This window comes from Cygnus atratus, chromosome 23 (assembly GCF_013377495.2).
Source record: "Cygnus atratus isolate AKBS03 ecotype Queensland, Australia chromosome 23, CAtr_DNAZoo_HiC_assembly, whole genome shotgun sequence".
NCBI lineage: Eukaryota > Metazoa > Chordata > Aves > Anseriformes > Anatidae > Cygnus > Cygnus atratus.
Genome location: NC_066384.1, coordinates 862214 through 875327, shown reverse-complemented (window position 1 = coordinate 875327; position 13114 = coordinate 862214). Strand labels below are relative to the sequence as shown.

General features: G+C 62.0%; 1 protein-coding gene across 1 annotated transcript in view; it reads left to right on the top strand.

Annotated features, from left to right (window-relative positions):
- MACF1 (microtubule actin crosslinking factor 1) overlaps positions 1 to 13114 on the top strand; it is a 117145-nt gene that overhangs the window by 3799 nt on the left and 100232 nt on the right. The window contains exons 2-6 of the mRNA XM_050715157.1: positions 5182 to 5243; positions 6311 to 6400; positions 7327 to 7431; positions 8960 to 9037; positions 10716 to 10808. Coding sequence (XP_050571114.1) covers positions 5182 to 5243; positions 6311 to 6400; positions 7327 to 7431; positions 8960 to 9037; positions 10716 to 10808 — 428 coding nt within the window. The remainder of the gene's footprint in view (positions 1 to 5181; positions 5244 to 6310; positions 6401 to 7326; positions 7432 to 8959; positions 9038 to 10715; positions 10809 to 13114) is intronic.

The window sequence follows — 13114 nt, the reverse complement described above, 5'->3', positions numbered from 1 at the left end:
TGTCGGCCTCGTTAAATATCCGGGTGCTGGATGGTGCCGGCTGGTTTTCCACCGCAGGTATCTGCTGCGTTCCTCCGGGCTGAGTCACGTGCTGTCTCCGCTCCCACTTTCGAAAGGCTCTGTAGATCCTGTCCAATTAGCTCTGCTGTCATGATGGATTATGTCAGCTCTCGAGTTGGCAGCAAGCACATTTTAAATACCTCATGTTCCCGAGCCAGCCAGGTTTTCTGCATATTCCCCATCTTGAAAGTACCATGTTAAAAGAGAAACAAAAAAAAAGTGCATTCCTTTTCTTTTTTCGCCTTGAAGGAGTTTGAAGCGAAAGCGATTTGCTTTGAAACTTTCAAGTTTGTTTCTAAACACTGGTATGGAACAAAAAGCTCCTTCACCCCACCCCTGGATGGGTGATTTAATGCTGTGATGTAGAGATGTCCCCAGGACCTCTGCGAGCTCATCCAGCACAGGACCCGGTCTGGTGCGTCCTGTGCTCCTTGGCTTTAGCAGGGAACAGCAAGCGGGGCAGAAAGCCGGGAGCTGAATAAATAAAGCATTCCCAGGCTTTATTTGAGCAGAATCTGAGGAGCCCGTGCAGGATGTGGAAGGCCCCGCAGGCCCTCACCTTCCTCCCGTGCTGGACCCCTCTGCCCTGCCCTGCCCGGGCTGGGACGGGGCTTTGCCACGGCCCGAGCGCGGAGGCAGCAGACGGTGATGGCACCCGACAGGCGCGCAGGGCCGCAGCGCTGGAGGCGAGGCGGGGGAGCGGCAGCGCCGGCCGGGCACGTCGGGAGCTGTGCGGACAGGCGGGCTGCCAGGACGGGGCTGCCAGGACGGGGCTGCCACGGGCAAACGGGGGGAAATGCCTGCACGGGGCGGCGGTGCCACGGTGAGGGGTCTGCCAAAGGGATGCCGAGTGGAAGTTTTCCTCCCCAAACTCAGCTGGTGCCCTGTTTTGGGCTGCCTGTGGCCAGGTGTGGGGCAGGGTGGCTTTGCGCATTGCCCAGCTCTCGCTGCTTTGTTCAGGGAACTGACAGAGATGTGAAAACCCCTTGGGTGCATGGCTCCATTCCTTGGCTGCCTCTACCCCCCGGCGAGGGCTCGCGCTGCCCTGGGTGCAGCAGCCAAGGTGCTCAGCCTCGCAGTGGGAGCAGCTGCTGGGAAGCACGGCGCTGAGGCTCGGCTGGGCCGTGGCCGGGCTCGCCACGTGGTTGTCTCTTTGCAAGCCTCGCCTGTCTCGGGAAGGCAGCAACATGAAAGCACATCGCAGCTGAACGCGTCTGTGCAGCTCCGAAGGCATCAGACGTGCTGAGAACCATCAAATGGAAGTGGCATGGGCACGTGTGATTACGGATTTCGGTTCTTGCCAGTGCCTGATGGCAGCTGCAGCAGCAGCAGGGGCACCGTTTGCTGGAGCTGTTCCCTGTACCACTGACACCCGGCCATGCTCCATGCGCTGCACGCAGGGGTGGGAGCCCCATGGTGCCAGGGTCAGCCTCGTCACCTGGGCACTGCCCGCGTCCCCTGCGTGGTCCCAGGCAGGGCTGGTGCTGGGGGGTCCTGGTGCTGGGGGTTCCTGGTGGCCAGGGCCAGGGCCACTGGGGCCAGCAGCCCCCTGCAAGATGGCACAGGACGGAGGGAAGCGGGGGGGGTTGCAACAGGTTGCTTATCAGGGTGACTCTGGAAAGATTAGCCGGCGAGAGATAAGCTCGCAGCGCCTTAATGCTGTTAGCGAGCAGTAGCTGTGCATTATTATTAGCTCGGACGACAGCGCGGTGTGGGGTGTGCGTAACCTAGTTAGAGCCCAGGAACCACCTGGAGGGGGGGAGACGGGGCAAAAAAAGGGAGAAAATGTCAGTTATGTGCCAGATGGGAAGGGCGAGCGTGCCGAGGTGCCGCAGGCCCACGGGCTCCTCCTGGCCTGCCCCAGACTTTCTGCACGGGGCTCGGTGACGCGTCCCCGTCCCCGTGTGCCCCCTGCCATGCACAGGGGTGCTGCGCGCCTGCCTTCCCCTGGCCGCGAGCTGGCTCCTCTCGCCTCCCCGGCCAGGGCGGTGGGGCTTGGACCAGGAGGTCTGCGGCGGGATTATATTTAGAAGAAAAGGAAGAGAGGTGGCGATAAAGGAGGCCCCCGTTATCTCCCTGCATGCCGAGCAGGACTGCAGCCTGCAGCCGGAGCATTTGGGACCCAGCTCCGGTACTTCGGACCCAGGGAATTATTTGTGGAGAAGCTTCTGGCTGGCAGGCGTGAGCGAGGAAAAAAGCCTGTCATTGTCCGTCCCGGCCCCGGCCCCGCGGCTGGTGCAATTAACTGGAAAACAAGAGGGAGAGAAACAAGCCCGGAGCCTGTCTGCGGGGCCGTGCCCAGCTCCGCGGGCGCGCCTGGCGTGGCTCCGACCCGTGCCCCAGCACTTCTGCTGCCCCGTGTCGCCGCCGGGAGCTGCGCCGCGCTCTGCAACGCCTCCTGCTCCTGGCTGGAGCCGCTGGTGGGGGAACTGCCCTTCCTTCCCCATCGCTTCGTGGGGAGCGGCTGAAATCTGCAGGGAGCCTTCAGCAAAGCTCTGCGAGCATCGGGCGGCTGTCAGGACTGCGGACCCTCGGGGACACGCAGTGCCACTGTGCCGGGCGAGCTCACCCCCTCCTCTGGAGGCAAACTCCTCTCCCTGGCGCCTGTGGCCGCTCGGCTGGCTACGTCCGGAGAGGCGCACGGCCCCGTGGGGCACGACGACCGGAGGAAGCACAAGGCGGCCGCTGGCATCGCAGGGGGTTCGCGGCGATGCCCTGGAGGAAGGGCGGCCGGGCCCCGAGCGGGGGGCAGAGGCTGTAGGAAGTGGTGCTGTGGGAGGAGCTGCGGCCGAGCCGTCACCCACCGCGCTGCCTCGGCCGGCGGGGCAGGAGGTGCCGCCAGAAGACCCTTCCCCACCCGTCCCTTGGAGCAGGGAGGTGGTCGCCATTCTGCCGGGACCCAGCGCCCCCCAGCCCGGGCACAGGAGATGGAAACGCAGCGCCTGTATGGGGAGGAGAGGTGGCTGAGCGCGCGCATGGTGTGCCGGATGTGCTGCATGGGTTAGTACCTGCCAGGCGCTTCCCAGCTCAGTGGCCGGCGTCGTGCCGCGGGCTCTGCGTCACGGTTAGAGCCGGCTCGAGCCTCATCTGCCCCGAATTAACAGCGGGGTCAGGAAGAGACCCAGCGCCATGGCTCTGGGGGACGGGTGGAGGAGAAGTCCCCGCAGACGCGTGGCGGTGACGTGGCTTCCCACTGCAGGCGAAGTGCAGCGGTGCCAGGCGGCAGCGCCGTGGCGTGGCCGCCCCTCGGGGGAACCCTGCCCAGGCGAGAGCCTGGTGGGGTGCGGAGCGAGGGGATGGGTTTTGGCACCTGGATCCTCGCCTTGGCCAGGGGATGGTGCATGGTGAAGGGGAGGTGTGGACGGCTTCGCCTGCGACGTGCCTGCGACGTGCCACGGGTTCTGCTGTGTGCTTTGGGTGGGGGAAGCCGCGGGGTGGTGGTTAGGTGGGAACACCGGGGTGTGCCTTCACCTGCGTGCGGGGTGAGACGTGGCCAGGTTTTCCCAGGGCTGTGAGAGGCCCCAGGAGCGGGGCCGTGGCTCCTCCCGGGGCGCAGGCACCGCCGGCGGGATGGGGACGTGGGGCGGTGCAGCAGCACGTGCAGCACGGCAAGGGAGCCTGGGCTGGTGCCCGGGGGATCTGAGCGAGCAAGGTGCTGGTTCTCTCCCCTCTCTTGAGTCTCTTCTTTGTTTTTAAAACAGAAGCAAGGGGTCCTTCTGTGTGGGGAACCATGCTGTCAGAGGGATGTCTTGCGTTGCGTCCTTTGCCACTTTCTCCGTGGTACAGCCTGCATCTGGACAGGGCAGGGCTCCAGGAGCTTGGGCTGGGCTCAGGAACGCCCCTTGGCTGGGGGAGAAAGGAATTTCACCGCCCTTGGCTTTGCTGTGCCGGGCTGGACCAGACTGGTGCAGAGCGATGGGAGCGGTGCGTTTCCCTGCCCGGAGCTCCAGCTGATGCCCAGCAGAGCGCAGAGCCCCTCAGCAGATGTGATCGCCTTCCCAGGGATCCGGGATGGGCTTTTGCCAAAATCCAGCACCCGGCTGCTGCCCGAGCGCATCCCTGTGCCCCGAGGGCTGCGGGGGGATGCTCCGGGGCAGCCCCCACATTCTGCACCACGGGATCCTGCTCCGGCACACCGCAGCGCCGGCTCAGCACCAGGGCGCCGTCTCTCCTCTGAGATTATGTTGTTAAAAGCAGGCAATCCCATTTGGTGCGGGGCTGGCTGTGGGATTACGCTGAGCCCCGCAGCTGCCTGGGCACAGGGAGGAGGCGGTGGGTGCTGCGCAGCCCCAGGGCAGCCCTGCCCCGTGCCCTCTCCTTTTGCCTCATTTGCTTTGTCTCTTGCGTTGTTTTTTTCACCGAGAACGGGCAGGACAAAGCCTGCTGGCAGCTCCCCAGAGCTGTTCGGTGTCAGCACAAATCTCCTGTCCCATCCCCTGCGGGAAGAGCCCTGGGGGTTTGGGGGCTGCATGGGACTTCCAGGGACGGTGCCCCCCTGTCCCCCTGTCCTGTGGGGCCGGGTGACCCGGACGGGCAGAGCTCGGCTGAGCTGTGGGACTGAAATAAACGTTAAATCCTGGCAATCCAATGAACCAAAAATACGGCGGAAGAATAAGCTGCTAATTGCACTTGTTGTCAGTGGCCTTTTAAGGGATATCTGTGGGTTTTATGTAATGTGTCAAAGCCTTCCAGGGGCACGTAGAGGAGGGGGACACCTACCCCAATGCGCAGGGGGTCGGCGAGCCTCCTCTTCCTCCTGGCGCTGCCCCCTCGGGGAAGAAAGGGAGGCACAGGGGTCCCCTCTGTAATGCTCTGTGCTGCTTTTATTTAAACAAACTGTTTTCCCCCGAATCTAAAGCATTAATTGTGGGGTGACCAGGCACAGGCGCAGCCCCGGGCCGTTTTCTGTTCCTCTGCTGGAGCCAGGCTGTGGTGCCAGGCGAGCGGCCCCATCCACGTACCCCACGAATAAGCAGCCTCTGTTCCCGGCACGGGGGCAGGATCCGTCCGGCAGTCCTGGCACCGGCAGCGATTGCTCTGTCTCTTCCCCTCATTTGAAAGTCATTTGAGTTTGTGCACGAAAAATACTGACCGAGAGCTGCCTTTGTGTTCTTTCAACAGATGAACGGGACAGAGTCCAAAAGAAAACCTTCACTAAATGGGTCAATAAACACTTGATGAAGGTAAGAGTCGCGTGTTTTATTGTCACACGGGTTAAATGTCTGTCTGTCTGTCCATCCATCCTGGCTCAGGACAGGCAGGTAAAAGCCTGGTTTTTAGTCTGGGAATTTTTGCGCTGGTGTTGAGCGTTCAAAACGTGTCTGTACTCGGAGCAGAGCGGGTTGCGATGGACGTGTGTAGGTGCCTTTGGAGGGCACTGTAACATCGTAGTGCAACCTTTTTGGTACGTTCGCCTCCTGTGCTCGCAGCCCTCGCTGTAACTCGAGGCTCGTGCGCTGCTCGTCCTGCTGCTCCCGGTCCTGTTCTGCTCGGCTCTGCTGCGCCTGTGTCCCAGCCTCCCCCTGGCAGCTGGGGCGGGAGGGAGATGCTCGCTGCTGAGCAGGTTTAACGTTGTGCTGCAAGGCACTTTGCTTGGCTAACCGCCAAATTTATTCTCTATTTGCAAAAAAAAATAATAAAAAAAAGTAGTTTGGGCATTAGAGGTGTCACAGGCTTACTTTTCAGCCAGCTTTGTGAACGTGTGTCAGCCTTTCAGCTGCTTTCTAAATCTCACAGATGAAGGGCGGGGGGAAAATTGGGGCCACCTGCTTTAGGCTGCGGTGTGGAAACATCTGGGACTTCTCAGCTGTGCAAAGCACCAGGGCGAGGTCTGGGTTTGCTGGGGGGCGAGCAGGTCCAGAGGCTTGGTGTTTCCAGCCTGGCCTGTGCCAGAAGCTGCTCGCGCTCCGCAGCCGTGCTCCCCCCGAAAACATCCGCAGTCCTTCACTGGAGCCGCGTGCCCTGGGAGACACCCCGGGACTCGTGCGATACTACGGGACTGCCTGGAGTGAGAATGGTTTAACAGGGATCTGTTCATGCATCTGAAATTGGCAGCAGCTCCTGCCAGGTCATTTTGGAAAGCGGAGGCTGGTTACCTTAGCGATTATTTTGGAATAACCGATTTAAACACATGCGTCTTGTTGAGAGATGTCTGCTTGCAAACTCCGCTGCCCTCCTCCTCCACTGCCGCAAGTCCAGCGGCCGGCGAGCGGAGCCCTGAGCGTGTCCCTTCCCTCCCTGCCTCTCGCAGGTGCGCAAGCACATCAACGACCTGTACGAAGACCTGCGGGACGGCCACAACCTCATCTCGCTGCTGGAGGTGCTGTCGGGCGTGAAGCTGGTAAGTCTGTGCCGTGGGGCGCCGGAGCTGCTGCCCAGCCCCGCTCCGCTCCCTCCATCCGCCCTCCTGCTCCAGCACAGCCGCAGCAGTCAGCAGTCATTTCTTCTGCCATAGTTTTGTTTTGAAATGTGTGTCATATTGTTATTTATTTCATTTATTTTCACTCGAACCCATGTTCCTCGTGCTGGTTTCCTGGATACCACCAAAGCGTGTGATTATTTAAAGCCGCTGGGTTGTGGTGCCTTGGGCAGAGCCCTCTTTTTGGGAGGGCTTGTACATGCCTTCCCTTTTCAGATTTCACTACGTCTTTAAATACTGGATAATAATGGATTTGACTAAAACTGCTTCTGTGACAGCGTGTCCAGCACTTTTGCCCAGAGTTGGTAGAAGCCACATTGCCCTCCCCTGCCCCACGATCTGGGTTTGCAGCTCCCAGGAGCTGTCTGATGTGCAGACCTCTTTTCTTGCATCTTGAGCATCGTAGAATCCCCCTTCCTTCTCCTCCTTCGCAGACTGTCACATTTACTGCGAGTTATTGGTGCAACAGCGTAGCACAGCAGGAACTGTTTTAGTCTTCCCCTAAAATAGGATCTGGGCAGAGATCTGTTAACTCACTCCGTTACCCTCCTGAGACGCCAAATTAGATGCTGTGGGGGCTGAAGAATTGGATGGAGCTGCCTGGGATCCAGACAGCCTCTTTCTCGTCATTTTGGCTTCAAAGCCACGGGGAAGTTTCCCTGCCTGAACCCCCTGGGCAGCACACGAGGCTGCGGCAGAGCCCGTGGTGTCCAGGAGAGCCAGCGAGGAGCCTCGCCAGGACACGTGTTTCTCTTTGGTTTTCCTTTACCTGGGTCTTGCATTTTGGTTTCCGTTCTGTCTCCCTGTGTGTCACCCTCCCATTGTGCCGTCCGTGCCGTGCTCGTTAGCAAATAGAGCCGCCAGCTCAGAGGAGCCTTCGCCTGGTGAAAGCGCCGGCCTGGTGCCGTGCAAGCAGTGAAGAGCGGGAGGAGGAGGAAGATGATGATGAAGAAGTAGGTCGGGTCCACCCAGGACGCAGCAAACCCCCGGCTGACACCGGCGTGCCGGCAGATAGTCCAGTGCAACCCAGCGGGGCTCCGACCTTCCCCTCACCTGGGCACTAGCGGGGTTTTTGATCAATCCCCGCTGCTCTTTGCCAATGCTCGGTCCGGGCGGTCGCCTGTCTGTGAGCTCGAGCAAGTAGAGCTGTGCCAGGCCTGCGGACCCGATGGGCCTCACGGAGCTGTGCTAGCGTTGCCTGGATTATCTGCGCGTGCATGGCGGTGCCGGCTCACAGTCAGGGCACACCACCCGCTCGGTGTGAGAGCATGAGTCCTACTGACAGCCAGGGGGATGGGTCCTGCACGCGCCTGTGGGCACCGCAGGCCCCAGCCGGGGCCCTGCCCGCTCGACCCGCAGCGTGCCGTGATGTCTGCTAACCCCTGCACTGCATGGAGACACGCTGGGCACTGGCACCGTCGCGCCTCGGCTGTGAGGAGCGGGCTGGGGCGATGGTGGGGTCCGGGTCGTGACCGGCGGCCCCGTGCATGCGAGTGGAGATGAGAACGAAGCCAAGGGTTTTGCCCTAAAGGGGCTCGACTGGGCCTGCAGTGGATGGGCAGGCCCCATCACCTCACCGAGGCGGAAGAGAAGACGGATTTTCTGCCCCCGTGCTCTGGGTGGTGGTTTCCTGGTGCAGTGTCCCCTGCTGCTCCTCGGGAGCTGGGCAGGAGCTGGGGGTGCAGCACCTTCCTGCCCAGCCCCTGGTCCTCCACAGCCCCCAAGGTGTTCCTCTCGCAGGGACAGTTCTTCCCCTGCCACTGGGGACGAAAGGACGCTTGTGGTGTCCTCGCTGCTCGGAGCAGCCTGGGGACACCTCTTGGTGAGGCCCAGCTCAGGGTTAGGGCATCGATCCCCCCTTCTGCTGCTTCGGGGCAGCCCCAGCGCCCATCCTAGCTGCCCAGGCTCACACAGGGAGGTCCGAGCCGCACACCCAGCCCTGCTCCGCTCCCTCCTGGGCCAGAACTCGGCAGCTGAGGGCACTGCATTTCTTCCCAGCAGTTCAAAGGCAGCATCTGGAGCAGCAGCGCCTGCTGGGCTGGGGTCTCTGCCCTCAGGTGGGGACCCGCAGCCAGTCCCTGCCATGAAGCCTCTGAGGCTGAGCTGGTCGTGCCTGGTGCTGGCAGCAGCCCAGAGCTTTGGCGCAGGGACTTGGGGTCTTGGGGGGACTCATTGTTCTCCCCAAGGACAGCAAGGGTTCAGGGCCTTCCCAGCTCCATGCCCCACCGTGGGCTTTTTCCCTCCTGCAGCAGGATCTTGTGTAGCGATGACTTTTTTTCTCCTGCAGAACAAGGAAAGGGAGCAGTGTGTTTGAGTGCACGGGGTCACAGGAGCACGCTGAGCGTGGGGTGGCCGCGGGCTCACGGGGTCGGGTCCGCAGCGCATGTGGGGTGTGCAGAGTGGGGCCGTGCCCGCGGGGTGCTGCGTCCCAGCCCCGCCGCCCGGCCAGCCCGCTCTGCAGCCGCTGCTTCTGTTTTGCAGCCACGAGAGAAGGGCCGGATGCGTTTCCACAGGCTGCAGAACGTGCAGATCGCCCTGGATTTCCTGAAGCAACGGCAGGTAAGGGCTGCGCGGGAGCACGATGGTTACCTGGTGATTTAAGCTGTTGCAGGAGCAGAGCGGGATGGTCGGGGACTCCCTCTCCTGGCTGTGGCTCAGGAAGGCTGTGGAAGCAGCATCTGCCAGTGCTGGGTGTGCACGTCCCGGAGGTGCTGGCTGATGACAGCTCCGTAGAGGGACTTTCCCTTGCAGGTGTTACAGAACTGTGTGTGCAGTGCAAAATAATGAGTTTCAAACTGAGAAATGGGGCTGCCCTTCTGGACAGGGTTTTGCAGATGCCCCAGCATCACCTCTGCACCCCCTGAGTCTCACCTGCAGCTCCCCAGCAGGTCCCTGCAGCGGGGATGTGCAGCTGGGGCATCTCCCACCGGTGTCAGGGGCACGTCTGTGGGCAGCTGCCTCCTGCTCAGACCCCGGTGCCGCCGTGTGGTGCTGCCCCTGCACGGCCACGCGGACGTGGTGTCCTGCCCTGGGGCAGCTCCATCGGCCAGGCTCCGGGAGGTGTTGGTCCCGGAGCGCCCGCGGGACACCGCAGAGCCTCCCGGGCAGGTCTCGCAGCGGGCACATCCCCAGACTTGTTCCTTCTGCATGCGAAGCCCCCGCAGCCCCCGGGGCCGGCTCTCTTGTTCTGCCTGTTCCGTCAGGTTCCTCGCACGATGTTCCCCAGCTACGTGGAGGCGATGATAAATTGTACCAATTCGTGCTGAAGCAGAGGTTTTTCCCTCTGCTGGCCCGAGGGCACCGAATAAATTTGCGCACAAGCCCTGCTCCAGGGAGGCTGAGGCGCTTCCAGCCCCCACCCTCCTCCCCAGCCCCTTGATAGAGACATTTTGCCGGGGGCTCCGGGGAGCTTGTTTCTCCACTTGGATTAAACACTTTTTCTTTGAAGCCCTATGGCCTGGCAGCCGAGGGCTTGCAGGGATGCCTCACCCTGGCCAGTGCTGCCAGCGGTCGTGGCCAGGGTGGGCAACGGGGGCACCGTGCCCTGGGGACGGACGAGGAGCCTGAGGCAGGCAGCAGCAGGACAGGGACAGCACTGCAGCTGGTCCCTGGGAGTGCCGGGGCTCGTGCACCCAGTGCCGCAGCGATCTCTGTGCTGCCTAGGGACTGCCCAATATAAAACACCCCGGGAGCAAAGCAGCCGGGAAGGAGCAGCTCCAGGGCCGTGCGGTCTGGAGCCTGCCAGGACGTGGACCTTCAGTGGATCCTGGTGAGGGCAGAGCCGGGTTATCTGCCTTTGTTAGGACGGGTTGATTAGCAGCTTGGTTTTGAACCCAAGAGGGAGTTAATAAAGCCTGGCTGTCCTCTTTTAACCATGCTTTGTGGTCTAGCTATTAAATTATGCACTAGTGCTCAGGGCTCTGGGGACGAGGCACTTCTCCACGTGAACTGAAATAAAGCGTTAAGTGCTGGTAAAGCACTTCTGGCTGCCCGACCAGAGCGAGCGAGGGCCGTGAAAAATCCTTCCTTCTGCTGCTGGTGGAGCAGAGGCACCGAGTGGCCTCGTTTTCTTGCTCCTCTGCCCCTTCGGCCAGCCTGGGGACAGAGCAGGGCCGGGGGGGCTGTGCCCCTCTGAGCGCCCGGGGTGGCGGGGCCTGGGGGTCTGGGGGCAGCCTGGTCGGGGAAGGTCCCACCGGGGTGGCTGACGGGGGGTTTGACCATTTTGCTTCTCTTTCAGGTGAAATTGGTGAACATCCGCAATGACGACATTACAGATGGCAACCCCAAGCTCACCCTGGGGCTCATATGGACGATTATCCTCCACTTCCAGGTAGGCCGTGAGTGCTTTCTGCTGGAGGACGTGGGGCTGAAGGGGGGGCATGCTGTGTCCCTGGGGCCCTGGTGTCTGTCTGTCCGGACACACGTGGTGTCTGTCCTTACATGCGTTTTCCGTGGCGACGCCTGCACACCGATCAGGGTGGGGGACTCGTGTACATGGCAGCGTCGCAGAGACCAGTGCTGGAGAACAGCAGCTCCCTTTTCTCATCATTTCCATAATTAAATCATTAATGATGGGCCGTGTGCTGCGGGCTCCTGCTTGGCACCGAGGGGGCTGGCAGGAGCTGTTTGCTCAGCTGAAGCCTCCGGAGAAGAGCAAGCTCGGGGGGGGGTTGGTGGGGACAGGACGAGCTCGTGGCCATGCAGGGGCTCTCACCCCGCATCAGTGCAGGGATGGGAGAAACTGCCTGACCCTTCCAGGGACCATCTCCAGCAACTGGCTGTTACGGATGGTCTCACAAAACAGTCTTTTGTGTCTTCAATAGCCTCAAATTCTCCAGGTGGAGCTGGCTAATTACCCACGTGTTGCAGGCACATCCCGGGACTCGCTGCGTGCGGTGGTGACTGAGGAGTGGGGCTGGGGCTGTGGGAGGAGGGTGACGGCCGCACGCTGGTGCCCAGTTGCCCCCTGTGGGCTCCTACCTGCGGAGCAGGGGCTGCTGGCGCCCTGCTCCCCCCGTGGGGCTCACTCGTGGTGTGCCGGGAGGCGGCGAGGCACGGGACCGGGACTGCACAAGCGGGCCTCAGGAGCCGCTGCGTCCCGGCTGCCTGACGTGTCCTCGCTGGCATCTCCCAGGCGAGACTAGTGCTGGCTTTGAGACCTCTTAAGGAAGCTTTTCATTTTCAGAGGATGAGTGTGCAGTCCGCCGGGGAGCTGCTGCCTTGGCTGGGCCGCCAGTACTGGTTGTTACTTCCAAAAACGCGGCGGCTTTTGGCTTTTTGGAGTGAGGGCACGTTTGGCTGTTGCGGAGGGTCAGGGCTGGTGCGCTCACAGGACGTGGCTGTCATCGGGTGCCTTTTCTGATGATGGAGCATTTCTGGTGGACGGCAGCGTCCCTGCTAGCAGGGAGGAGCTGGGGACAGCTGCCCGCATTGTGGCCCCCAGAAGGAGCAGGGTCGTGGTGCTGATGAGTCCCGGTCACGTCTGCTGGGGGTGTGGAGCCCTCCCTTCCCCACCACCTTCTGGGCAGCCGTGCCCTGGTCTGTGATGCCCTGAGGGTGTGTGGGAGAGCGGGACCAAAGCAGGAGCTGCCCAGGTCCCCGTGTGGGTCAGCCCCCGGGTCCCCTCCTTGCCCCACCGGGAGGGGACACTGCCACCAGGGTGACGGGGGAGCTGGCGGCAGCGAGCCTGCGCATCCGGGCACGTCCCCCCGCCTGCGCTAGCCGGATTTTTTCTAGGGCTGCAGCTCCATTGTGAACCTCTTAATCTCCCATATCCCAGTGCCGCAGCCGGCAGAGCGAGCAGAGCCCTGGGGGGCGGTTTGGGGTGGGACGGTGCCAGCGCGGAGCTGCCCCCGTGTCACGGGGCTCTCGGTGTCTGCGGGTCCCTCCTTGTTGAGGCTGACCCCGGAGGTGGCTGACGTCAGGTTTGGTCCCCACGTCTTTATCTCCTGCCTGTTTGCTGTCTCATCCCTGCTGCTGGCACGTGTTTCTCTGCTCCTAGGGTGCTGCCTGCTCCTTGCGCTGGAGCCCTGCCCTGGGGGGGCTCCAGTGCCCCGTTGGGGTGTGGGCTGCTCTCGTAGCCTGTTGGTACCAGAGCCCGCCGCTCCCCGAAGCGCAGCCGGGTCCCCAGGGCACCCTGACACGTGTCCTCCCGCGCTGCCCCTCGGTGCCTGGAGGGAGGGGAGCCTGGCCGGGGGGGTGGGCACGTGAGGCGGTCTCTTGGGGCTCTTGGGATTTAGGAATTAGGGAGCGATCGCAGCTGGTGCGAGCATGCCCTCGGAAACGCCCCACGGGAGCTGGCGGGGTTCGGTGCCGGTGGGCTCCGCATCCCCGTCCCCATCCGCGTGCACGCAGAGCTGCTCTGGCTCCTCCCTGCTTTTTTCCTATTTCTCTCCCACCCCTTCCTTTATGCTACCTTTGCCAACCTTCCCGTTTTCTTGTTGTTTTTTTCTTTTTTTTTCCCTTCTCTCCCCACCCCTCCCAGCCTCTCCCTCCCCTTTCCCCGTTTTTCCGTCTGGTTCCTGCTCTCTGTTTGTGTTGGCGAGGGCAGTGCTCCAATTACCTCATATTTGGAGAGAGAGAGCTGCAGCCAATCCGGTCCCCGTCTGCTTTTAGGTCAAGTGATTTCTGAACTGC